A 25,027-nucleotide genomic window follows, 5' to 3' on the forward strand; every position below is an offset into this window, starting at 1 on the left:
GAGGCTATTCGGCACTATTTTGAGCACGGCTTGCAGTAGCACACCGGGCACGGAGTGACAAATGGAACCCGGGACCCCGCTGGACCCCCAAGGATGTTAGTAAGTCTTGGGGAGGGATCAGGATGGGGGGAGGGTGGTTGTATTATACTTAATCTTCATGTTTGGGGTGGTTTTTAATTTAAAAAAAAAATGTGCCCCTATCCCCACACAAACCCGAAAAACGAAGTTTCCCCAAAGTTCGGGGAAAATCCTTTTCGGGTTTCGGGGTCCCCGAACCACGACGAATTAGGCAATTTCATTGCAATTGCCTAATTCGTGATAAACGATTGCACATCTCTATTTGCCATTGGCTGCTCCGTCACCAGCCATGCAACTCACAGCTCAGCAGCTACGCAGCCTCTGGGGCTCTACTCAGGAGAAACTTCAATGCACGGCTGTCACGGCTAAGAAGTGCGCGGACCGTCTGTGACGTCCGGCTCCAACGTTCCATCCCGGGGACAAGGTATGGTTAAGTACCAAACACCTTGCCTACGGATTCCTTCGATGCGCTTGGCTCCGAGGTACATTGATCCATTCCCAGTCACAGAACAAGTGGGTGTTGTCTCCTACCGGCTCCGCCTGCCCTCTACACTCAGGGTTCATAACGTGTTTCACGTCTCGTTGCTCAAGCCTCTGGTCTTGTCTGTCTTTCATAACAAGATCTCTGCACCTGCTGCTCCCGCAGCCCAGGAGCATATGGTCTACAAAGTAAAGGACGTCTTGGATGTCCGGTACCACCATCGTAGATGGGAGTACCTCCTTTCCTGGGAGGGCTACAGTCCCAAAGAGAATACGTGGGAACTAGCCTCTAACATCCTGGTCAAGGGTCTTCTCCACCAGTTCCACTTGGATCACCCGGCAAAACCCAAGCCTCTGTGAACGGGGCATGGGGGGAGGGGTACTGTTACGGTCCTGGGCCATGCCCCAGTCCCTTCACTTACCTCGGGGTCGGCCCGGGTCGCCGCCAATCCCCTCCTGCCTGCAAGGCCCGTCCCGGCCTCTGCCACGGCACTCCCTCCTCGGAGATGCCGTCGATCTTTGGTGCCTGGCCCCACTCCCTAGGAACCTCTGCTGTGGCGCTCCCTCCTCGAGGGAGACGCCATCAATCTTCAGTGCCTGGCCCCGCTCCCTAGGCACGCACATGCGTGTGGGCTCAGCACTTAAAGGGTCCAGTGCGGGAAAGTCAGGACGGCCCTCATGACGTCAGATGCTGCAGGGGTATTTAAACCCTGCAACTGGGCCTATGCAGGGCCTTGCATCTAGGTTCACACTCTTTGAAAGCTCCTAGTTGCTTCTTCTGACTACTGGCTTCCGACCCCATCTTCTGACTTCTGGCTTCCGACCCCGGCTTCTGACTACTGGCTTCCAACCCCGGCTTCTGACCCCGGCCTCAGACTACTGGCTTTGGCTTGCTTCCAGGAGGCTTCTCCTAAGTCCAAGCGGCTCGGATCCTCACAAGATCCTCTCGGGAGGACCGCGGGCTTCCAGTGGTGAAGTTTCAGTTGGCCTCCTCGCTTCAGCTCTTCACTTCTCGATCCTCTGGGACTCCTCTTCAGACATCAGCCCATAGGAGACCGCACGTAAGCCCAAGCGGCTTAGGTCCTCACAGGCTCCTCCTGGGGGGACCTCGGGCTTCCAGTGGTGAAGATCCCTCTGGTCTCCTGCTCCGTGCCGCCTCCCGGATTCGACTTCCACTATGGGCCTTCCCATGGTGAGTCTTCACCTGTCCCAGCCAGCTCAAGGGTCCACGAATCCAACAGGTCTACAAAATCATGAAAGGACTTGAACAAGTTAATGTAAATCGGTTATTTACTCTCTCAGGTAATAGAAGGACTAGTGGGCACTCCATGAAATTAGCAAGTAGCTCATTTAAAACAAATCGAAGAAAGTTCTTTTTCACTCAGCACACAGTAAAGCTCTGGAATTGATTGCCAGAGGATGTGTTTATGGCAGTAGTATAACTGGGTTTAAAAAAGGTTTGGATAAATTCCTAGAGGAAAAATCCATAAACTGCTATTAATTAATAAATAATAGAGGCTTGAGATTTATTTAATGTTTAGGTACTTGTGACCTTGATTGGTCACTGTAGGTAACAGGATACTGAGCTTGATGGACCCTTGGTCTGAGCCAGTATGGCATATGTTATGTTCTTATGTTCTAAGCTCATGAGTATGTTCATGTATGCTGCACTGCACATGAAACGGTCCCAAGGACGTCATGAACTCTCCTGAATGTAGCTTCAGTTTGGTGCCACAGTGTTGTACATGTGCCCATGATACAAATCTCATCTTGCATTTCAGACCCATGACATTACATGACACCCCAGAGTCTAACTGACAGGATTACTATAATAATTAATCTGAGATTCACAAACCATTTGTTTACTTTTGATTGCAGAGTGCCTGAGCATTCTGTTAAGAAGATCACATCAGTGCTGAGCAAGTCTGCACTATCTGACTCTGATATCTGCTCCAATTTATGAAGCTTACTCGTTATGTTTTGCCTTTCATTCAAAAGACACACTTGCAAAATAATTCAGGATACTGCATAACCTACATTTTTCCCATATGCTGGACATTGATGTTTCTCTCACTTAAGTACATTGCTAGAATGCCTATATGCTGCAGATTTGGTTGCAGATAAGTTATCCTGCTGTTGCTTATTGCCTGGCCGTTCCTGTTCTTTATTCCTTATTTACAAGTTGTTAAGTTCCACAGTGTGATATATTTCAATAACTGTATTCAAATTTAAGTCTTGTTTGCTCAGAAGATGGTAATGTGAACTCATTGGCTATGCCAAGGATTAGTTTATTCTAAATCAGTTCCTCATTCAGTGATCCATGTTCACATGTCGCTGTTTTCTCTCTCAAATGTGATTAACGTTGTCAGTGGATTCATCCTCCCCTTGTTTGCAGCAGTCAAATATATATCTTTCATAGATTACATTTCTTGAAGGCCTGAAATAGACTTCCAGTGCATCAAGGATGGCTTTTGAATCCTCTCTCTGTTCCTCACTAAGGCTCAAATTGTGCTTATAAACATGGTGGCATTCAGTACCCATCACCTTCCTCAACGTAGCTGCCTGCACTTTGGCTGACTTCTCATTTTAACCTATGGCTAGAGAGCATTCTTCAAATTCTGCCCTGATTTAAGTGGCAACTGGAAAATGTTCTAGTTGCTACTTAAATCACCACTAATCTTCATGCTTTTAGGGGAATTGAAAGCTTTTAGCAGCTCCTACAATGCAGAAATGTTTTCATGCTTTAAAGTCTATAAGAGGGCATATTCCATCCTAAGTTAATCGGTATCACTGCAAACCTTGCCTTCTACTCACAGTTCCTGTCCCCTCTGCACTCTGGAAACTCTCTACATCAGATGTAGGGAAGCAATGCTAGTTCAGATACTTCTCACACCATGGTTGAAATGTAGAAATATAAGCATAACTGAAAGCTACTAGCGAACGAGTGCCATGTTGTATTGTATTTCCATCAAGCAACACACAAGCTAAAGGTAACAACAGAGACAGAAAGTAGAGAACAAAACAATATAACAATCAATCATAAGGTGGCATTAACCTATAAGTTAGCATCAGTAACAATTTACAAGAGTACTTTGACTCCCTCAACCTTTTCCTGCCACTTTTTATTGTAGGTAACATGTATTTAACTTCAAGTAGTATGGGGGCTGGGAGGGGGGAAATAATCAACATGCAATTTTATGTAGGCAAACATGTTTAGCTGCATAAAATACTAATTACAGGTCCCTATGTGAATTATACACTAGTCCACAATGTATGCTAAATGGCCTTAGTGTGCACACTAAGCTTTCGTGCATAGGCCTCTAGATCTGATGGAAGACAATTTTCTAAAGCTTTCTACCCATTTAAATGGCTAGTTACACAGGTGAAAGGGCTACTTGAAAATTGCTTACCTTGAATGTGCGTAACACTATACCCATAGTTACATTTACCCTCATTGCAGTGGAGGTGTTCCCAATGTTGGGTTAGGTTGGAGGAGAAAACAGCACAAGTAGTTTTGCATTTTCAAAACTACATTTATTGTTAAAGTTGGTACAAATCTTTGCAGGTACTTTTTTCTTGGGGAATTTGTAAATAGGAAGTATACATGTACTTTCCCTTTGAGAAGTGGTGCAAAATCTACCCAGATAGTTTTGGGAATTGCCTCAATAATGATTTTCATAATGCATTTCTAACTTTTAAAAATATTTTAAAAAATATTTTCATGCAGTTGCTTGGTGGTGCAAAGATTCATTACTTCTGACATGATATATGAGATTTCACACAAACTGTCATTAGCTGATGTCTTGCACAAAATTTAATGACAAAATACAACACTTATCATTTGTTATGCTCCTCAGCTCTCACACTCTTCCCCAAACTCTCACACCCCAATAAAAGCTGCTAAGTCTCTGTGTGGACCATCTGATCAACAGCTCAAATAGAGAATTCTGGGTCATCTGTCAGACTTTCTGATTTTTCTTTCTTCTCTTTACCTTTCTGTGTACCGCTAGTCCCTGGCTGGTTAGAGTCAGAGTCATCACTGTGGGAACCATCTGCCATTCTTCCTTATAAATGAAAAGATAACATGACATTTATTATGTGACTGGTGAGTATTCAAGAGTTCATCCTGTTGGTCAGTGAAGGCTGGTTTCAGTCAGAGTTTAAAAATGCATAACTGTATAGTGTAAGATGTACTAGTACTTCCATTTATCATTTATAAAGCATTTCTAGACATAGGTAGTGCTGTACAGGTTTACATTAGAGACACTCCTTCTCTATAGAGCTTACAATCTAGTCAAGACAAACATACATGACAAACAACAGTAGTAGTATATAAAGTAGGATACTTATCAAAATAATTCTAACAGGTTATATCAGCCAATCAGTGATCACATCTGGGTTAAGCCTCACCAACACCCTGCCCATTGTAGCCAATCAGCAATCACTTTCAGGTTTTTCTGTCTTAGCCTTCATCCTATCTGGTCATTTTGATGATGTCACAGGAAATTTGCATAGCCACACACCTATACATCATAGCCATGTGCCTAAAAATACCCTCATCTGGTCATGTTTTGATGATGTCACAGGAAATGGTCATAGTCATGCCACTGTACAAGGAGGCAGCAATTTCAAATGAGCTCACAGGAAATGACATCCTACCATAGAGCATGTGCAGAAATCAGCACCCTCACATACCTTCACCCTTTGTTAGAGGCAAGCATGTGCAGGAAACAACAAACCGAGTCTAGAATCCTCCTGTCTGTCTCACTCCTCAGACCATCTGTAAACAACTGACAGCCAGCAGCTCCCCTTTCTTCTTCTCACATTGTTTTCAGAGAATACAATTTCTGGTTTAGAATTTCATCCTATCCCTACCCTACTCTCTTTTTTACTGCAGCAAGAGAAAGACCAAACCAGGAATGGGGAAGATGAAAAAAAGTTATGTTGTAACAGTACACAGATCATAGCCGGCCTGGAATTATGGGCTTTTGAAATCGTTATTTGTGAAAGAATCTACACTGCATAGCAAGCGATTGTAAGGATTTTAAGCAGCAACAGAACACTGTATGTTAAAACAGCGTCCATGTTGGAATGACAAAACAGATAAATGTATGGTGGGTATTTTCCCCATTGCCAGGGGAACTGCAGATACACCCCCCTCCCTCACCCAGCCCCTTCTCTCTCCTGTTTTGTGAGAGCAGAAGTGTGTAGGGGAACTGCAGATATCCCCTACCATCCCCTCCTCTTTCAAGCCATGCTGATATAGTCAATAGAGTGGCCAACTTGGAATACTCGAGGAGGACACTCGCCTCTAAAAAAGGAGGACAAAATGCAGGACAAAAATTTACATTGAATTTCCATATATAAGAACTGAATTTGAATAGGCAAATATATTTACACAGATGTGACATTTCAAACTATTACTATAATTTAAATAAAAATACAATTCACCATATTGTGGAAAACTCTAACCAAGTAATTCAAATTACAGCATATTTAGAATTCAGGCGGAATAATTCCCTGCCCCAAAGAATTTATCATCTATATGGGTTGCTTGCCCAATCTATTCCTACTGCCTTCTTCATGTTTATGGAGGCATCCTGCTCCTTCTTCTCCCTCTACCCCATTTCTGCTCCTTCTCTTCCTCTTCCAAATCCCTCTATCTCTCCCCTGCCCAGTACCAGGTCCTCAACCTCTCCCCATGTTCAGCAGTAGATCCCTGCACGCCACTTGTCTCTCCCTCCTTTCCCCTTACCCTTTGCCTCACCCACTACCTAGCACCATGTCTCTCTCTCTCTCTGACATACACTCACTTTTTCTCTCTGACACACAAGCACCCACACTCTTCTGCTGTTGTGCTGTTCCTCATGTATTCAATCAGCAACATCTTCCACCCCACCCCTCCAGCAGACATGCAGCAGTATCACACAAAGTTCTTGAGCTGCTGCTGGCCCTTTCTCCCCCCCCCCCCCCAATTATTCCCCCTCTCCCACACACTCACTGGCTTTTGCTCATGGTGGGCCACTACTGCTCCCCTCTTAGCTCAGGCTGGCTGCATGCACTGGACAATGCAGCTTGTAAATTGTCTTACAATCATGACTGCCCCTCCCACCCTCTGTTACAGTCCCTGGCACAAAAGGGTTCCCGGACTCGCCCCCTCCCTTCTTTCATCTTCAGGTCCTCGGTGCTTTCCCATTGGCTGCTGGTGTCCCACCTAGCCCTGCTGAATCCTAGCCCTTCCCATTCACTGCTGCAGCAATGGTCCTTGGGCGAGGCTTTATTTTCTGACCAGGCAGGAGGGCCAGGAGAAAGGAGAACACTTGACCAGTCAGTAAAAGAAGGAATATGCAATGCATTTAAAAATAAAACCTATTCATAGCAATTAAAATAAAACAATTTGAAAGAAATTTGTAGGAGATAATTTTTAAAAGGTTTTATGCAAGTAGGTGGGCTTTTGAAAATTGCTACAATATATGTTACTTTTACACAAGTAACACCTTTGAAAATTCACTTCTTAGTTTGTATAGGCATGGTTTGAATAGCGTGTAACAACTTGCATGTTTTAAAAAGGGGCGTTCCAAGGAGGGGCCAACAGTTACGCTCTCAAGTTGCTGTTTTACAACCTGCCAATGTGATGCGCCTAAGTCTTTTACCTCCGTATATTTACTCTTTTACCTCTGTATATTTACTCCGTATATTTACTCAATATCTGGTGTAGGTGATTGTAAACATGTTAAAAGTGAAAAAATGACTACATGGGGGGTCTGAAGAACAAGGAAAGTCTTCAGGAGTTGTAGAAGGACTGGAGAAACTGGTAAACTAATTGGTAAAAATGGTTATTTCGTTGCCACACGTATGTTATAAAATCCCCTGCCATGAAATTCTGCATAGACCATCATGTCACATTTCCTCACTGTAACTCCCCCATAGCAGCTGAATTTATGTGCATTTCAATAAGACTGCATGTTCTTTGTCTTAGCAGCAGGAGGAAGGTTTTATAGATACTTCTGTAAAATAATTCTGTGGTGTCAGAAGCTGCAGTTGCCTCTTAAAGAAGCAGCAACCTACCAAAGATAGTAACTTTAAAACAAGAGCGTTCATGCCCATATATATGTGTGTATGGGCACGTGGCAACATACGCTGAAATCTTATATCCTGCACTCAGGTAGGCACGTGTGTTATAATATAGGCCTAGCACATGTCTGTGTGCTCCTAATTTTAAGCATTTACGCAAACAGCTGGGAATTATGAGCATTTACACGCACAGGTGAGAAAATTTTATAACATATGCGTGTGAATAAAATGACCACTTTAACCAGTTTGTCCACCAGTTTGCCTAGTTTACATCTTGTTCATCAAGGCTGCACCCTCCCCCTCCCCCCCACACTGGTTCTTTAGCCTGAACTCCACCCAGTTCACCCAGACCCCTCAAGAAGTTTATACTTGACTATAAATAGTTTCATTCAAACTTACACCTGATCAAAAGCAGAAGTAAAATTTGCACAGAAATAAACCGGATGTGAGCCGCATTTGTTTTGCTGCATATTGTGTGCATTATCTCTTGGACCTGCTCTGGAATGCCCGTGATCCACTCACATTCCACCCCCTTTTTTCCTCAATGCGAGATATTCGCGCATCGGTACGTGTGCGCATTATATGGCGGGTTTATAAAATTGGCCGGGCGCAAATAAGTGATACATGCGCGTGCATCTCCCCATTTTGGCATGCATATCACTTCTAAAATTCATCTTGCTGTTTGCTGGGATGTCCTTTTAAACAGATACAAAGGGCAGCGTTAAGAGTAAGAGAAATAACTACAGATCAAGTAGGGTCTTCAGTGACTCAATAGGCAGGGGGGAACTGGGCCGACAGAATGGGTCAAGAAGCCCTTATCTACCCACAGCTATGTCACTATGGCAGCGGTACTGCAGACAGATCTTATATTTATTTATATAGTGCCTTAAACTGTTTTGCTATACATCAAATTACATCCCGGCATAGGTCCCTGTGAAAGAGTTTATAACCTGAGTGTTTGTGGCAATGAATGCAAATGATCAGAAATCACAACCATAAATCTCATCAGATAAGTGGGTTTTCTTTAATTGTCTACTCTGAAATGGTGTAAGCCATGCATAGGTGACCCAGTACATCAGGAAGCTGCCCAGAGCGCTAATCACGAGGGATGATATGCCACAGTATGCACGTGCCTTTACACATGAAGCAGCCCAAGCAGTTTTCTAAACGGCCATTTCTGCTGATAAAGCAGCACTACTTTACCTACAGACATCCCTTAGAAAATAACTCTCCTGGAGGGTTTTGAAGGGGGTTCTAACACTTTTCTGATCATGCTGTAGTCACAAGGGAATAAAGAAAAAAGGGGTTAAAAAAACAGATCCTACCCTAGGTGAGGGCACACCCCATCCCTAAAAAATCAGCTCTCGGATTGAGCAACTGACACGCTGCCAGACTACTTCAACTTGCCTGATATAGTGCTAATATAATAACCACTGCCTCAGAACCCTTGCGTGGAGGCCATGGGTTCCCAAACTGGGACTAACTTACTATGAACACCTGCTTGTACAGAAATGTATTCTAAAATGACTAATACAAATTTCTGCTTTTAGATCCTTGCGCCTGAATTTTCGATGGCCTGCGCGCGCAAATTCCAGGGGATATGCACGTGGCTGGGCCCTGCGTGCACCAAGTGCATTTTAGAAAGGGACCTGTCCCGGGAAAGCCGACACACGATACTTACTTCCTCTTCATCGGAAATGTACTAAAACAAAAAAAAAAAAAAATAGGGTAGATAGAATTAGTTTAAAGGTCAGGAAAGAGAGGGGAAAAGGGAGGAAGGGTAGATAGGGTTATAGGAAAGTTCTCTCCCAGTCCACCCCTTGATTGGAACAGACTGGGAGGGAACTAGGCAAAGGCCCGATTGCGTTGCTGCGCGCACTTTACAAAATTCCCCCCTGTGCGTGCGAGTTGCGACCCACACATGTGCGCGCCAATTATAAAATCGGTTTGTGCATGTGTGTGCAGATATCGTATTTTATAACATGCTCACGGCAATGTGCGCATTTTATAAAATTGGCATGTCTTTGTGTATGCGGTGGGAACCACACACACATGGACGCATGCGCACGGGTTTTAAAATCAACCCCTTGAGAAGCACATTCCAAAGCACTGGGCCAACGATGACAAATGTCCTCTCCCTTGATCTAATCGATGCACATCTAACAGGTAGCTTCCACTCAATCTTAATATATGGGATGAATGATTGATTCTAAGTGCTGTACTTGAACAGAAAGAAATATCTACAGTCAGAGCTTATGTACCAGCATCAATATCTTAAACTTAACATGAAAGGCTACTGGCAACTGGCAACTAATGGAGCATACTTAGCATTGGTGTTATGGGCAGAACAAAATCCAAATTAATACTGATCTAACAGATCATGATTGTCTGCTTCATCCCAAACCCCTCAACTATTTTGGCCAGGAAGAGACAGGAGGCTATAAGGTGATAGTTGCTAAGGAGAATTCTTAAATCCAAATTTGCCCCTTTTTGGGGATTTTGAAGCTACCTGCTTCAATTGTCTAGTCAGCAAACTGATTCCCTAATATCCTCCCATATTACCTTCAATATTGTGCTAGTCCAGGGGTTCAAGGTGCACAATGAGCTATTCAGCTGACTAATCATCCAGGGAACCTTGTCTGGGTTTACTGGTGCAAAATTCCCCCAGCTCCAAACTTGCCTCTGAAGGTTGGAATTTCAGACCTACTACTAGCAGGGCACCAACTTCAGAGACTTTTGACTGAATGTAAGTTAGAAATTCTTCACACTGGACAGATGTTTGCATCCTCAGTTTATTTTGTTCAGATTCATCACATGAATGCATTAGTTTTTTTTATGGTCATGATAATTTCTCCCCCACTTTTTTCCTCTACTCTTCCCCTAGCCTCTGCCATTCTCTCCTCCTTTCCTGAAATCACAGTGGAAGGAACTACTCGTCTTCTCTTTTCCTCCAAACTCACTACTTGTTCCTTTAACCCTGCACCCACCCAGTTCCTCAGCTCCTTCTCCAGTGCACTCATCCCTTCCATCTGTCATATCCCCAATCTATCACTCTCTACTGCTTCTGTTTCTGCTGCCTTCAAATGTGCTGTGATCATACCACTCCTTGAAAAAAACCTTCACTGGATCCTCCCACTCTGCCAATTATCGTCCTATCTCCCTTCTCGTTTTAGCCTCCAAACTACTTGAACATGCTGTTCACCATTGCTGTCACGCCTTTCTTACATCTCAAGCCATTCTTGATCCACCCCAGTCTGGTTTTTGCCCTCTACATTCAACTGAAACAGCCCTTGCCAAAGTTTCCAGTGACCTGCTTATGGCTAAAGCCAAAGGTCTTTACTCTCTCCTTATCCTCCTTGATTTTTCTGCTGCTTTTTACACTGTTGATCACTACCTAATCCTTAATGCTCTGTCCTTGCTTGGATTCTGGGACTCTGTCCTCTCTTGGTTTTTTTCTTACCTTTCCCAACACACTTTTAACTTTTCCTCTGGTGGTTCCTCCTCTACTGTCATTCCACTATCAAATGGTGAATCCTGGGCCCTCTTCTCTTCTCAGTATATACTTATTCCCTTGGTACTCTGATTTCCTCCCATGGCTTTCAATGCCATTTTTACGCTGATGAGTTCCAGATCTACTTTTCTACACCAGAAATCCAGTCCTGGATCTCAGCCTGCTTGTCTGACATTGCTAGCTAGACGTCCCGCCGCCACCTTAATTTCAACATAGCTAAGACAAAGCTTCTTATCTCCCCTCTTCCTTCTTTCTTTAATTATGTGGATAACACGGTCATCCTTAGTCCGTAATGCAGGAGTCATATTTGACTCCTCTCTCTCCTTCTCTATACATATCCAAAACTCTGCTAAAACATGCTGTCTGTTTCTCTATAAAATCCTGCCCTTCCTTTCTGAACACACTACCAGAACCCTTAAAGACTCTCTCATTTCCTCCCACTTAGACTATTGCAACCTGTTCCTCACAGGTCCCACAGCAAGCCATCTCTGTTACGGGACCGGGCCGTGCCCCGGTCCATCCTCCTACCTCGGGGCCAGCCCGGCCCGCACGGAGCTCCCCTCGGCCGCGTAGGCCCGATCCCCAGCCTGCCGCGGCTCTCCCTGTGCGAGGGAGATGCCACCGGCCCGACGCGCTTGGCCCCGCCCCCTAGGCGCATGGACGCCCAGGGGCCAGCACGGGAAAACTACAGGGGACGCCCCGGATGACGTCAGACGCTGCAGGGTATTTAAACTCTGCAGCTCCATCAGGACGGGGCCTTGCAACGAGGTTCCTCAGTTGTCTGAGTCTCTAGTTGCTGCTGTATCCCTGGATTGCTTCTGTCTTCCGACCCGGCTTTGCTTCCTGACTTGTCTTTAGCTTCCACCCCTTTGTTTTGGTATTGACATTTGACTTCTGGCTTCCGACCCGGCTCCGTCCCACGACTTCGTCTCCTGCTTCCGTTCCTGGCTTGGTATTATCTTCTGACTTCTGGCTCCCGACCCAGTTCCGATCCACAACTCCATCTTCTGCTTTCATCCCTGGCTTTGGTTTGGAACTCTGACTCCTGGCTTCTGACCCGGCTTCGCCCTTGGACTCCGACTTCGGCTTCTTCATCACTTCAGGTATGCGGTACTTGCTGGCCCAGAGGAATCTCCTAAGTCCCAGCGACTCGGGCTCTCATGGGTTCCTCCCGGGGGAGCCGCGGGCTTCCGAGGGTGAAGACTCTTCAGCCACCTGGGCCCAGCCGTCCTTCGTCCACCTCGTCGGCTGCAGCCCGGATCCTTGGTCGCATAGGATCCCACCTAAGTCCAAGAGGTCCGGGTCCCTACGGGCTCCTCCTGGGGGGACCTCGGACTTCCAGTGGTGAAGCCTCATCAGAGTCTCTTCCGTGCCAGCTCCCGGCTGTGACGCTCGCTGTGGTCCTCCACAGCATACCATCCACCACCTCAGCCAGCCCAAGGGTCCACAACATAACAATCTCTCTCCACTGCAATCTGTCCTAAATTCAGCTGTGCAACTTATCTTTCACCAAAGTAGATGTATATTCACAAAACCCTCTCTTCTGAAGTCACTGCATTGGCTCCCTATCCACCCTGCAAATATTTCAAGCTCCTTTCTCACCTACAAATGCCTTCACTCTGCAGCACCTCACTACCTCTCTTCTCTCATCTCTCACTATACCCCTCTTCATGTACTCTGCTCATCAGGCAAGTCACTCCCAGCCGTGCCCTTCTCTGTCACCAATTCCTGACTCCGTGCTTTTCATCTGACTATGCCATAGTCTTCTTGAACTGATGCATCATGCTCCTTCTGTTGCTGTGTTTAAATCCCATCTAAAAACCCACCTTTTTTGAGGCTGGTTTTACATCTTAAGCCTGGTTACCTGCTTTTAGCCTCATTTTCTTTTTTTTTTTAACTATTGTCTTGCTTTATGAAATGCCCCAAGTCTCTTGTTCTGCATATTTTTCTTAGTAGATTGTAAACTCTGAGCAGAGACAGTCTTTTTTTGTGTGTTTTTACAGCACTGCATATGTCATGTAGCACTATAGAAATGTTTAGTGGTAGTAATAGTGAATACTTTTTATGGGTAATTGACTGAAGCCTGTTTTTTTTCATGAGAAATATACTCTTTTAGCAGTATCTATTTCACTCCCATATTTCTCAAAAACAGTTATACGATAATAAATATACCTCAGACTCTGACCACTGCCACCGGTGTTTACTCTGATGAGCATTTTGGAGCTGCAAGAATCAGAGGCATTCTCTCAGTGGGCACAGTGGATGAGCTCCATTCAAACTTACTTTTCTTTTTCACAGAATGCCTTGCTTGGCTGTTGCTCATCAGTTGCCTTTTAAGCATCGTTGTATTTGATGTAGTATCAAGATTGATGAATTCTAGTCATAACAAGAACAAGTGTGAAACACAAAGCAAAGCTTTAAGAGAAAAAATATGAAATCTAATTTAAAAAGGTACAGGCGCCCCCCCCCCCCCCCCCCCGGAAGGAGCGGAGTTAGCTGGTTAGGTTAAGTGGTTAACTCCGATATATTCGGAGTTATCTGGTTAACCTAACCAGCTAACTCTAGCCACACCATAGGGCTGGTTTAAAGTTAGCCAGATATACCTATCCAGCTAACTTTAAGATATGCGGGTATATTCAGCAGCGCTGCCGAACCAGTGAATATCCCAGTTAAGTTTGCCATATAGATGTATCCAGCTAACTTAACTAGCTGCTCAGCAGCTGAATATGGACCCCCCACAAGTTTAACAAAGCTACATAATAACAACATAGATTTGCCATACTGGGTCAGACACTGGGTCAGACCAAAGGTGGCCAATCCAGATCACAAGTATCTGGCAGAATCCCAAAAGGTTGATAAATCCTGTGCTGCTTATCCTAGGGAAAGGCAGTGGATTTCCCTAAGTCCACCTTACTAATGAAGAATGAGTATGAAGAAAGTTCCAAACACCTCTGCACTCTGGGCCTATTCCAGGGTGACCATGTTTCCTCCTTTTGGGGAAAGCAGGCTGGTTAACCTACCTGTGGGGATGGTGCATAAAGAGGTCAGTGGACCTGATACCCAGAACCTTGGAAATTCTTCTCCATTACTGTAAAGTCTGCTAGGTTTTACTATAAGACTTCTCAGTAGGAACTTTCTGGTATGAGGGGGTCTTAGAGGAGTGGTAGGTTTTTGAGTGACAGGACAGTCCATCCCTTAAAGCAGCAGTTCTCAACCGGTGTGTCGCGGCACACTAGTGTGTCGCGAGGCACTGGCAGGTGTGTCGCGCACCCGCTGCTTCCCCCCCCCCCCTTTCACCTCAGCAAGACAAACACTGCTGCCGTTCCTGCCCAGGCTATCAGCACATTCAAGCCCCGACGGGAACGGCAGCAGTGTTTTGTGGAAGCCGGCGACAGGAGCATGACCTTTTCTTCTTCCCGCCCCTGTGGCCCAGAAGAGGAAGTGATGTGTACCGGGCATGCAGGAAGAAGAAAAGGCCATGCCTGCATGCTGCTGCTGCTGCAGAAGAAGCACGGCACTGCTGCCCAACTCCCCCTGGCTCAAACCTCCCCTTCTCTGGCCAGCACAACACCTGTAAGAAAATATAAAATTATAATAATCAAACTGCAAAAAAAAAAAAAAAAGGCTAGGGTGGGGAGAAAAGAATAAAATTACAATCTCAGCTGATTGCTCTGTGTCCGATCGATCGCAGCACAAGCAAACAGCTGAATGTTGCCTTCTTAACACTGTGGGGCTGGGGAGGTCGCTCCTGCTGCAGTTTCCAGCCTGTCAGGACTCTGCTTTTAATAGCAGGAAACCGGCTACCTTCTGCTGTAGCTGCTATGTGTGCTGTGGGTGGGGATGAGTGAGACAGAGAGTGAGTCAGCATGTGTATAAGTGTATGAGAGAATATGTGTGCAAGTAAGAAAAATGTGTGAGAGCAAGAGACTGCTCAGGAAAGTCACTGATGTGTGTGAGAGAAAGAGATTGGTCAGGCAAGTGACAGCTGTGTGTGTGTGTGTGTTTGTGAGAGAGAGAGAAAAAGAGAGAGATTGGTTAGGCAGGTGACTGGTGTGAGAGAATGAGAGATTGGTCAGGCAGGTGACTGGTGCGAGAGAGAGAAAGAGAGATTGGTCAGGTAGGTGACTGGTATGTGTGTGTTTGTGTGCATGCGTGTGAGATAGACTAGTCATGGGCCCTAAGGAAGAAGAACGTGAGGACAGAGCTTCAGCAGCCCTTGCTGCTTCTGGTATGTGCTATTGGCCTACAATGGAAAGGAGTTCGAGAGTTACTGGAGAGGGTAAGTAAAGGTGGCTTTTTAAGTTTATCTTTCTTGATTGACTGCCATTTTAATTATTAGGTATTATGTGATGTGTCTGCTGTTAGAAATAGTTTATTGGTGTTTGGAGAATTTTTAATAATTTTGAAAATGTTTAATGATTGGATGTTCCATTTATCAGTTTGTTTTGAAACATTTCTCATATTCTAGTTTTAGAATTATTTTATATTTCTTGGGGAATGTATAAATAGAAATGTGGAGACAAAAACTGATCTGGAAACAGCAAGAAGCCAAACTCTGTATGCAGTAAAACAACGCAAAAATAAAAACATTAGCTTTATGGTCACTTTATTCTGTATTTGGTGAGGGTCTGTCTGTGTTCTGCATGTGTTCTGCAAGCTTCTAGTGCATAAAGTAAAACCAATGGCTATTAAACTGGATTGTAGTTTAAATATGGAGAGGCAGGTCTCTCAAGCTGCACGGACTGCTAAAGAGACTTTGTGTAACTCGCTGGATCAGCAGAGGGTCTGGTGCAAAGGAAGAGGAGGAACGGGGGAAGGGCTCTGGGAGTGTGACCTGTGAAATTAACTCTGAATTGTCTTTTTTTGTGGGGTATACAACGAAGCCCATTTGCAAACTGTGATTTCTAAGGAGTGAAGTGTCGGAACACTTCCAGCTGAACCACAGGGGCAAAAGGACAGTGCACTTGTTTCCTGGGATTACAGCTGATCTGAGGAAATTGATATTTTGATGAAAGCTGAGAACTGTCTTTTGCTACTTTTGGTTTCCTGAAACTGAAAACTATGACTTTTTGAACTTGAAAACTGTTTTCCTGATTTTGACAATTCTGCTGCAGAACTAATTTTTGAACTGTGGAATTCTTTTCCTATTTTCTGTCAGCATAGACTCATTTACAGTCAACATTATATTTTTTTAAGCAAAAGTACTAGTGTGGACAATGTGTTTGATCAAGGAGTTGGTGACCCAGTTTGACCCTGCAGAGGATTCTGCTCCCAACTTATGCCCTGAGAGAGACTGTTCCCCACCCTGGATGAGCCTGCCAGACACTCCCCAGGGCTGGGAAGATAAACCCCTGAGAAGGTGGGGTTATACACAGCGTAGCTTCCATGGTCTCCATCAAACTCCACCAAGCTCCCAAAGAATATTATTTATATATATAGAGAGAGATCTTTAGGAGAAACCAGGATAGTGTTAAAGAATCTGTACCCTCTGCTCCCTATCTCATTGTCTGTTATAGCATCAAGAGTTCTTTGTGAAATAAAAACTGGGTTTAAGCAGAATAAGTGAACTCTAGATAACATTTCTATAGTGAACACTCAATTAAATCATATATTAATGGAGAATGGGACACTTGCTTCTTTTGTTTCTATAGTTGTGGTGCAAAGAATTCAATTATAGTTATACAAAGATATATACAGCGTTAAATGAGGGAAATATCTTGCCTTAGGAGACCCCAGCTATGAGCTTTGAGGCACCCTTATAGGGGACTTTTAAAAGCCTGATGCGGGCATCAATTAGGGAATGGGCGAATACGTCGGGTTGGCGAGTGCCGAGCTATTTTAAAAGCCGCCCGGGGACGCGCATATCCCCCGCTGCATGCACAAGTGAAAAGTTTCCAAAAAGGGCCGGAGCACGGGCATGGTCTGGGCGTGATGTGGGTGGGTTGGGGTGTGGCCGAGAGATGTGCGCATAAATATGTATGCGCACAGGTGCATGCTGGGGTCCCCTACCGCATAAATTTACTTCTGCTATGGACGGCGTGTGAGTTTTAAAACAAAAAATTCTAGACGGGTCAGTGAGGCTTTAAGGGTCGGGGCTAGACGGGGGGAAGTGAAGATTTTAAACTAGGGAATTAGGGAGTCCTCCCTGTTAACTGGGAACAATCTGGGAAAATGGAGAATGACGTCTTTAAATCTGACGGATATAATTGAGTCTACTTTGGAAACTGTGATCCCTACAAGATCATCACTCCATGTCTCCTTCTCATGTTCATCAGACCGAGATGCAGTCCTACGTTTATTCATGCAACACCGTCTGGTAACCTTTCATGGAGAAAAGATGTGGATATATCCCGACTGGGCTAGAACCACCCAAGAAAGGAGGAAAAACTTTCTTGGATTGAAATAAGAAGTGGAAACCACAGGGGGTAAATTCCTCCTTTAATTTCCCTGCAAATGTGAGATTCTGCATTTAAAAGTATGTTTTCTTCGAAGTTTCTCAACTCCGTGTATTTCTGGACTTACGTACCCCACAGGCCACAGCAATGGGCTGGGAGGTTATAATGTTAACCAGATGCCGCCTCTAATTACATATTTGTAAAAAGGATCCTTGTGTTCCCTTTTTTCTTCGTAAAGCCGCTTACTGCATCTACTCTCCCCTTATTTCCTGATGGTACAGATAAAGTGTTATATCATTTATAATTCTTTATAGAAATTATGATAACTGTATTCTATAATAAATCTGTTGTATTTTGGAAAATGCATAAATAAAAAAAAAAAAAAAAATTCTAGATGAGTCAGTGGGGATTTTAAGGGTCGGGGCTAATGGAGGGAAGTGAAGATTTTAAACTAGGGAATTAGGGAGTCCTCCCTGTTAACTGGGCAAACTGGGAACAATCTGGGAAAATGGAGAATGGCATCAGCACGCATCCCTTGTAAAATTTCCTCGAAGTGGACTTGCACGCACATGAGCACATCCATTTAAAATTGAGTGCACATGTATGCGCATCCAAGCTAATTTAGAACATGTGCGCATATATCATGCATGTTATAAAACGATGGCGTCCCTGGCTGCAGCCTGATGAACATGCACACGTGTGCCAATGCACCTGTTTTAAAAGTCACTGTCCCTGTGACCTCTGAACCCCTTCAATTTAATAGCAGAATTCATTCTGCAGAGTATACAGAGTGGGAGTTATCACTGAAAAGGTTATTAATGTGCCACTGGATTCTTTCTAACTGGAAGGCTCTCAGATTCTCTGACAGTAGTGGATCTTGATAAGGCATGAAAGAATCCTGTATACTTAAAATCACTTCATTATCGGACACCATGATTTGTTTGGGGAAAAGAAAATTATTTTGCATAAGTGAATTTGTGAGTTTTGGGGATTAAAATGAAAGCCCATTCCAGAACCACAGAAAGTGGACAATGTAACAATAATAACAGAAAAAAAAATGCAAAACTCAAATTATATGTAAATTATATATCTAACTGCAACTCACTCCCTCTTCCTTCTGCCCACACTCACTACATGGCCTCATAGCAAAACAGTAAGATCCAACCAATACTGAGAGACTAGCTAGTGAGGCTTACCTTTGAACTTTTCAAATAGACTTTCCAATTTTGGATACCTATCCAAATTCTCTTCTCTAAAAAGCTGATGTAGAAATGATTTGATTATTTGCATGCCTTTGTTCTCTATCTTCTCAAGCAAATAGTATATCACTTCATGCACTTCCCTGTCATCTTTCTGGAGATTCTACATGAAGAAAACACACATTTAATTATGACGAATATGGTGAGTCAAGAAACTTTCATCAATAGGGCACTAGAGGTGAAGTATTCCTGGTCAGTGGATATATTACATCTAGAAGATTGATTAGAATTTAACTCTTGTCAGTCTCTCAAGGACATAAATGCATTTCCATCTGTGTATTATGTAAAAAATATTTTTTAGACAGCTACAGAATGTTTTATGCATTGGAATGGGCATCATTCTGCTGCTCAGGATATTGTACAAGTCCAGGGTTAACTGAGTAGAGGAACTTTGAAGAACTTCATTAATATGTATATACATATAATATAATACATATACATCATCAGAGAACCCTATAATAGGGTAAGTAACACCACTAATGTGTTAAATGATTTGAAAGATGCAAGCTTTATTATACAACTAGCTGTACCTGGCCACGCGTTGCAGTGGCTCATTCAGGTTAAATGGAAAAGAAAGAAAAGAGTGCACGTATGTGTTATGCTCAGGCTTGTGGACCCTTGGCCGATGGGAGGATGGTATACCTTTCGGAGGATCCGTAGGTTCTCTCGTCAGGTGGCGAGGCAGGGCAAAAGACAGGACCAGCTGACCCTTGGCACTGGAGACTGAGGCGACAGCGGAGACTGGTGAAGAGACGAGAAGAGGAGCTGGGTCTTCACCCCTGGAAGTCTGTGGTCCCCCCAGGAGGAGCCCGTAGGGATCCAGACCGCTGGGACTTAGGCGGACCTTTGAGAGGTCAGGTGTCGGTGCAAGGGCTGACTGGAACTTTACCCTGGAAGCCCGCGGTCCCCCCGGGAGGAGCCCGTAGGGACCCAGACCGCTGGGACTTAGTGGGCCCTTGGAGACAGGAGTCTTGAAGGAGTCCTAGGTCGAGTGCCAGAGGATCAATGCTCACCAGTCCGAGGTCGTGTACCAGAGAATCACCACTTGCCAATCCGAAGTCGGGAACCAGAGAATCACCGTAAACCAATCCGAAGTCAGGAACCAGAGAATCACCGTCAGCCAATCCGAAGTCAGGAACCAGAGAATCACCGTAAGCCAATCCGAAGTCATGAACCGGGAACACCAAGACAAAACAGGAACCAGAGTCCAAGCGCAGGGAACTCACCGAAGCAAGCAGACTAGACAGCGTAGAAGGACATTGCCAAGTCGAGGAATGGTCAGAGGAAGTCTCCTTATATACTTCCTCTGGCCCTAGAGGTAAGAACCAGCTGCAGGCAATTAAAGGGATGAGGTCCCTTTAACTCTGGTGAAGGACGTGGCCTCGTGTCCAAGCATGGCGGTGGCCATCTTGGATCCGAGCCGCGGAGGAGAGCAGCAGCAGCCGCGCGGGAGGAGCAGGGACGGCTCCGATCCCGGCGGCCAGCCCGAAGGCCCGCGCCGCAGCGCAGGGGTGCGGAGCTTGGGGCAGGGCAGTCGGCCTCGACGCTGCCCTGGTCGTCGGAGGAGGTAGGGGGCCGCGCCCGCGTACGGCCGTGGGCGTGGAACACAACAGTATCCCCCTCTTTAGGGCGCCTTCCCGGAGGCCTGGGATTATCTGGATGATCACGGTGGAACTGCTCCAGCAATCCCCGATCCAGGATGTTGGCCAATGGGTCCCAGGTGTTCTCCTCAGGACCAAGCCCCTCCCACGCTAAGAGGTACTCCCATTTCTTGCCATGTTTTCTTATGTCCAAGACCTCGCGGACCTGAAAAGTGAGGTCATCCTCGGAGGCAACAGGTTGGGGAGCCAGAGGCGTGCTGGAGGGCCAGGACAACACCAAAGGATTTAAGAGAGACTCATGGAAGGTGTTGTGTATTTTGAGGGAAGGCGGCAGACGAAGCTGGTATGACACGGCTCCAACTTGACGGATGATGGGGAAAGGTCCAATAAAACGCGGGACCAGTCGTGTGGATGGCAGCTTCAGCCGGATGAACTGGGTACTTAACCATACCTTTTGGCCTGGCTGGAACGGGGGTAAGGCCTTCTTCGCTGATCTGCGTATCTTTTAGCGGTTTGACTGGCTTGGACCAATGCGCGTCGTGTGGAGATCCACAAGCGGTGTAACTCGTCTGCTGAAAGTTGAGCTACGGGGGATGTAACTGTGATGGGGACTGGCAGCGGGAGGCGTGGCTGCTTCCCATACACAATCTGAAATGGCGAGAATCCAGTAGCAGAGGAGAGGTGGGAGTTGAGCGTGAACTCCGCCCAAGGTAGCAGGCTGGACCAATCGTCCTGTTTTTCGTTGACATAGAGTTGGAGGAATTGTTTTAGCGTCTGGTTAGTCCTCTCCACAAGACCATTAGACTGAGGATGGTACGCCGATGTGTAGACTAAGGTAACGTCAAACTTTTGGCAGAGGGCCCTCCAAAACCTGGTGGTAAACTGAGGTCCCCTATCTGAGAGGATGCTTTTAGGAAGGCCATGCAGCCGAAAAATATGCTGCATGAACAGTTGGGCCAGCTGGGGGGCAGACGGCAGCCCCGGGAGGGGCACGAAATGTGCCATCTTACTAAATCGGTCTACGACCACCCATATGACTGTATTGCCACTAGATCGTGGCAGGTCGACGACAAAGTCGGTGGCCAGATGAGTCCAAGGCTCTGTGGGCACTGGTAAAGGCCGCAGTAGACCCGGGGTCACGCCGTGGATCCTTTTGTGGCGGGCACAGGCCTGACAGGACTCCACATAAGCCCGGGCATCCTGGTTGACTTTAGGCCACCAATAGTATCGGCGTAAGTTTTGTAAGGTCCGGGATTGTCCAGGGTGGCCTGAACAATGGGAGTCGTGGGCCCAAGCTAGGACGTGTTTCCGCAGATGCTGTGGAACCAGGGTTTTCCCAGGAGGGATGGTCGTGGTAGCAGACAGGTGGATTCGGGACAGTTCTATGATGAACCGCGATTCCTCCGTACCTTCTGTGGATTCAAAGACACGGGATAGGGCGTCGGCCCTGACATTCTTCCCAGCGGGTCGGTAACGGAGGACGAAGTTGAACTTCGTGAAGAATAGGGCCCAACGAGCCTGCCGTGGGTTGAGTCGTTGAGCTCGTTGCAGGTACTCTAAGTTTTTGTGGTCCGTATAGACCGTAAATTGATGTTGTGCCCCCTCTAGCCACGGCCGCCACTCTTCTAAGGCTACCTTTATAGCCAAGAGTTCCTTATCACCTATGGCATAGTTCCATTCGGCCGGGGAGAACTGGCGAGAGAGGAAGGCACACGGACGTAATTTATGCTTTTTGGAGGCTTGGCTCAGAATGGCGCCTACGCCTTCTGAGGATGTGTCCACTTCTATGACAAACGGCTGCTGAGGATCCGGATGCCGAAGGCACTGCTGTAACAAGAACGCCTCCTTGAGGCGACGGAACGCGGCCTCTGTCGCAGGCGGCCATTTTTTGGGGTCCGCACCCTTCCGGGTCAGGGCTTTCATCGGGGCCACGATGGTCGCATAATGCGGGATGAAAGAGCGATAGTAGTTCACGAACCCCAGAAACCTCTGGAGTGCCTTTAGTCCTGACGGCTGCGGCCATTCCCGAATGGCTTTCAGCTTCTGAGGGTCCATGCGAAAGCCTTCTCTGGAAACTATGTATCCCAGGAAGGGAAGGGATTCCTGCTCAAAAAGGCACTTTTCAAGCTTCGCGTACAATTTGTGCTCTCTAAGGCGCTGTAGTCCTTGGATGACGTGCTGGTGGTGAGCGGTCAGAGTATCTGAAAATATCAGTATGTCGTCCAAGTATACGACCACGCACCAATACAAGAGGTCGCGGAGTATCTCATTCATAGTGTTTTGGAACACCGCGGGGGCATTACAGAGCCTGAAAGACATCACCAAATACTCGTAGTGGCCGTCTCGGGTATTGAAGGCCATCTTCCACTCATCGCCCTCTTTGATATGGATCAAATTGTAGGCCCCCCAGAGATCCAGTTTGGAGAAAATCTGTGCTCCTTGCAACCGGTCAAAGAGTTCTGAGATGAGGGGTAACGGATAACGGTCCTTGACTGTTATGGTGTTCAGGCCTCTGTAGTCAATGCAAGGGCGCAGAGTTCCGTCCTTCTTGGTGACAAAGAAGAAGAAGAAAGATATTCACAAAGTATCTTTCTTAAAGTCCAGCTCTGTTGCAAGTGTTTTATTGTTTCATTACAAGCACTCTGTATATATTTTGACAATGTTTATATGGATATTTATACATGCTATAAATGCATCTCACTAAAGAGTTTAGAAATGGTGTGAATAAGGAATGATTGACTAGGGCAGGTGATAAAATTGGACCAATAACACACACATATACTTATCTTTTGAATAGTTTTGATATTTTTGGCCATTGTGTAATGAAGCTTGCAAAATTAAGCATCTTTCAAATTATTTAAAACATTAGTGGTGTTACTTTACCTATTAGAGGGTTCTACCTATTAGAGGGTTCTCTGATGGATAAACCATTTTAGGTATCCACAAATCATTTTTATTTAAAGCCTAGATCCAATATACAACATTATATATATATATACATACATAGAGCTGATTTATCAAATAGTTTTCTCCTGATCTGTGATGATAAAAGCACTTAAATAGATCAGGATTTTAGTTTTAAGGAATAAACTCATGGGTGAACAAAAATAGACTGGTCTAGAAATAATAAATTCAACATATTATCAGTGTGTGAGAATCCAATGGTGTGATGTAATTAGTTGGGCTGGATGAATTTAAAAATCAAACTGAGAACTCAAATTAAAGTATAAGAAGTTTGGTTTTGGTTTGTGGAAATGTTTCCATAAGAATTTCTGACTGATGGCCCATAGATACAGGCTTAAATTTAAGAAGGGGAAATGGATGTTACCCAATAACATTAGGGAGAACTTTCTAACTGTGAGGGTAGTTAATCACTGGACAAACATCTGTCTGGGATAGCATGTACAGTAGATCCTGTTTGGAGGCAGGTCATGGACTAGGTGACCTCCTGAGGTCCTTTCCATCCCTGTCGTTCTATGATTCCATTGTTAAAGCAAATTTAAGTTTGTCAAATATAAATGAGGGGACAGTCTGGTAAATAAAACCGCAAAATCCATGGGTAGCTGCACAAAGGAGATGAATTTCATGAAAGATCCTCAATACACTTATGAGGTTATCATAATTCAAAATCCACAAAGCACTTTTGCCAAACACTTTGTGTAATTCAATTTGAAAGCCAAACCATATGCCCATCCCATGTAAGCAATGCAATTAACTTTTAATGAGAAATTTGGCATATCTGTATTTCTATTTTTCAGGTCTTATGGGTACACAGGTTTAAGGAAAAGTATCCCCTACCTGCCGTAAAATGTAATTTTGCCACAAACAGGAAAATCTTTATTACAATAAGAACGAAGAATCACACTGTTTTATTTCCCCAAACCACAATTCTAGGGAAAACAGTGCAGCAGAATTAATTTGGATCTGAGACAATGGCCATTGAGCCATGGGCCTCTCTTTTCCTGCTTTTCCATGTCTCATCCTAACCACCAGTTAGGGGTTTTTTGAACTGGCAAGTGGTATATTCAACTTTATGAAGAGGGAGATCGGAAATCACGTTGACTACTTACTTGGTTCTAAGTTAAGTTTGCGAGAACTACTTTTTTTTTAATTCTAATGGGAACATTTTAGAAAGCAAATGTCTGAGTAGTCCTTACTAGAGTTAGATCCATATTCTGCTCATAACAAAATATTATTCATCTGTAAGAGATGCTATGCCTTGGGGAGCCTATGTATGCTGTGCAGAGAGAGTTTAAAGGGAGGAGGAATATGAGAAAGTATGACGGGGAGACAAGGAGTGAGCTGCAAAGATGCAGGTGAGAGAGGGACAAAATCTATTAAAAGAGCAGTAGGATATGTGCATTAGATTATTCCAAATGAAGCTGAAAATATATTTACCAGAAACATTTTCTTGGAGATGATCTCCTTATCTTTCAACCCATGCACAAGTGGAAAAAGATCAGTGACTGCCATCGAAATTGCCACTTTCTCCTCAGTGAACATACATAGCAGCTTATCCTCAGAAATAGATTTAGGAGGCGACATCCTGTAAGGAAGAACATTCAATCTTTTCATAAAGCCCTCAATTTAGGGGGGGGGGTGAGAAGGGATTACTCGAAAATGTGGAGT

The 25,027-nt window shown here is 45.0% G+C and overlaps 1 protein-coding gene across 2 annotated transcripts in view; it reads right to left on the minus strand.

Annotated features, from left to right (window-relative positions):
• The window catches only part of LOC115098937 (nuclear body protein SP140-like protein), a 129,801-nt gene that overhangs the window by 84,551 nt on the left and 20,223 nt on the right, over positions 1 to 25,027 (minus strand). For both annotated transcript variants that reach the window (XM_029616067.1, XM_029616066.1), the window contains exons 2-5: positions 24,797 to 24,944; positions 18,735 to 18,900; positions 13,427 to 13,519; positions 4,551 to 4,622 (exon numbers count right to left, since the gene is read on the minus strand). In XM_029616067.1, coding sequence (XP_029471927.1) covers positions 4,551 to 4,622; positions 13,427 to 13,519; positions 18,735 to 18,900; positions 24,797 to 24,943 — 478 coding nt within the window. In that variant the 5' untranslated portion in view covers position 24,944. The remainder of the gene's footprint in view (positions 1 to 4,550; positions 4,623 to 13,426; positions 13,520 to 18,734; positions 18,901 to 24,796; positions 24,945 to 25,027) is intronic.

The sequence above is a fragment of the Rhinatrema bivittatum genome, chromosome 9 (assembly GCF_901001135.1).
Source record: "Rhinatrema bivittatum chromosome 9, aRhiBiv1.1, whole genome shotgun sequence".
NCBI lineage: Eukaryota > Metazoa > Chordata > Amphibia > Gymnophiona > Rhinatrematidae > Rhinatrema > Rhinatrema bivittatum.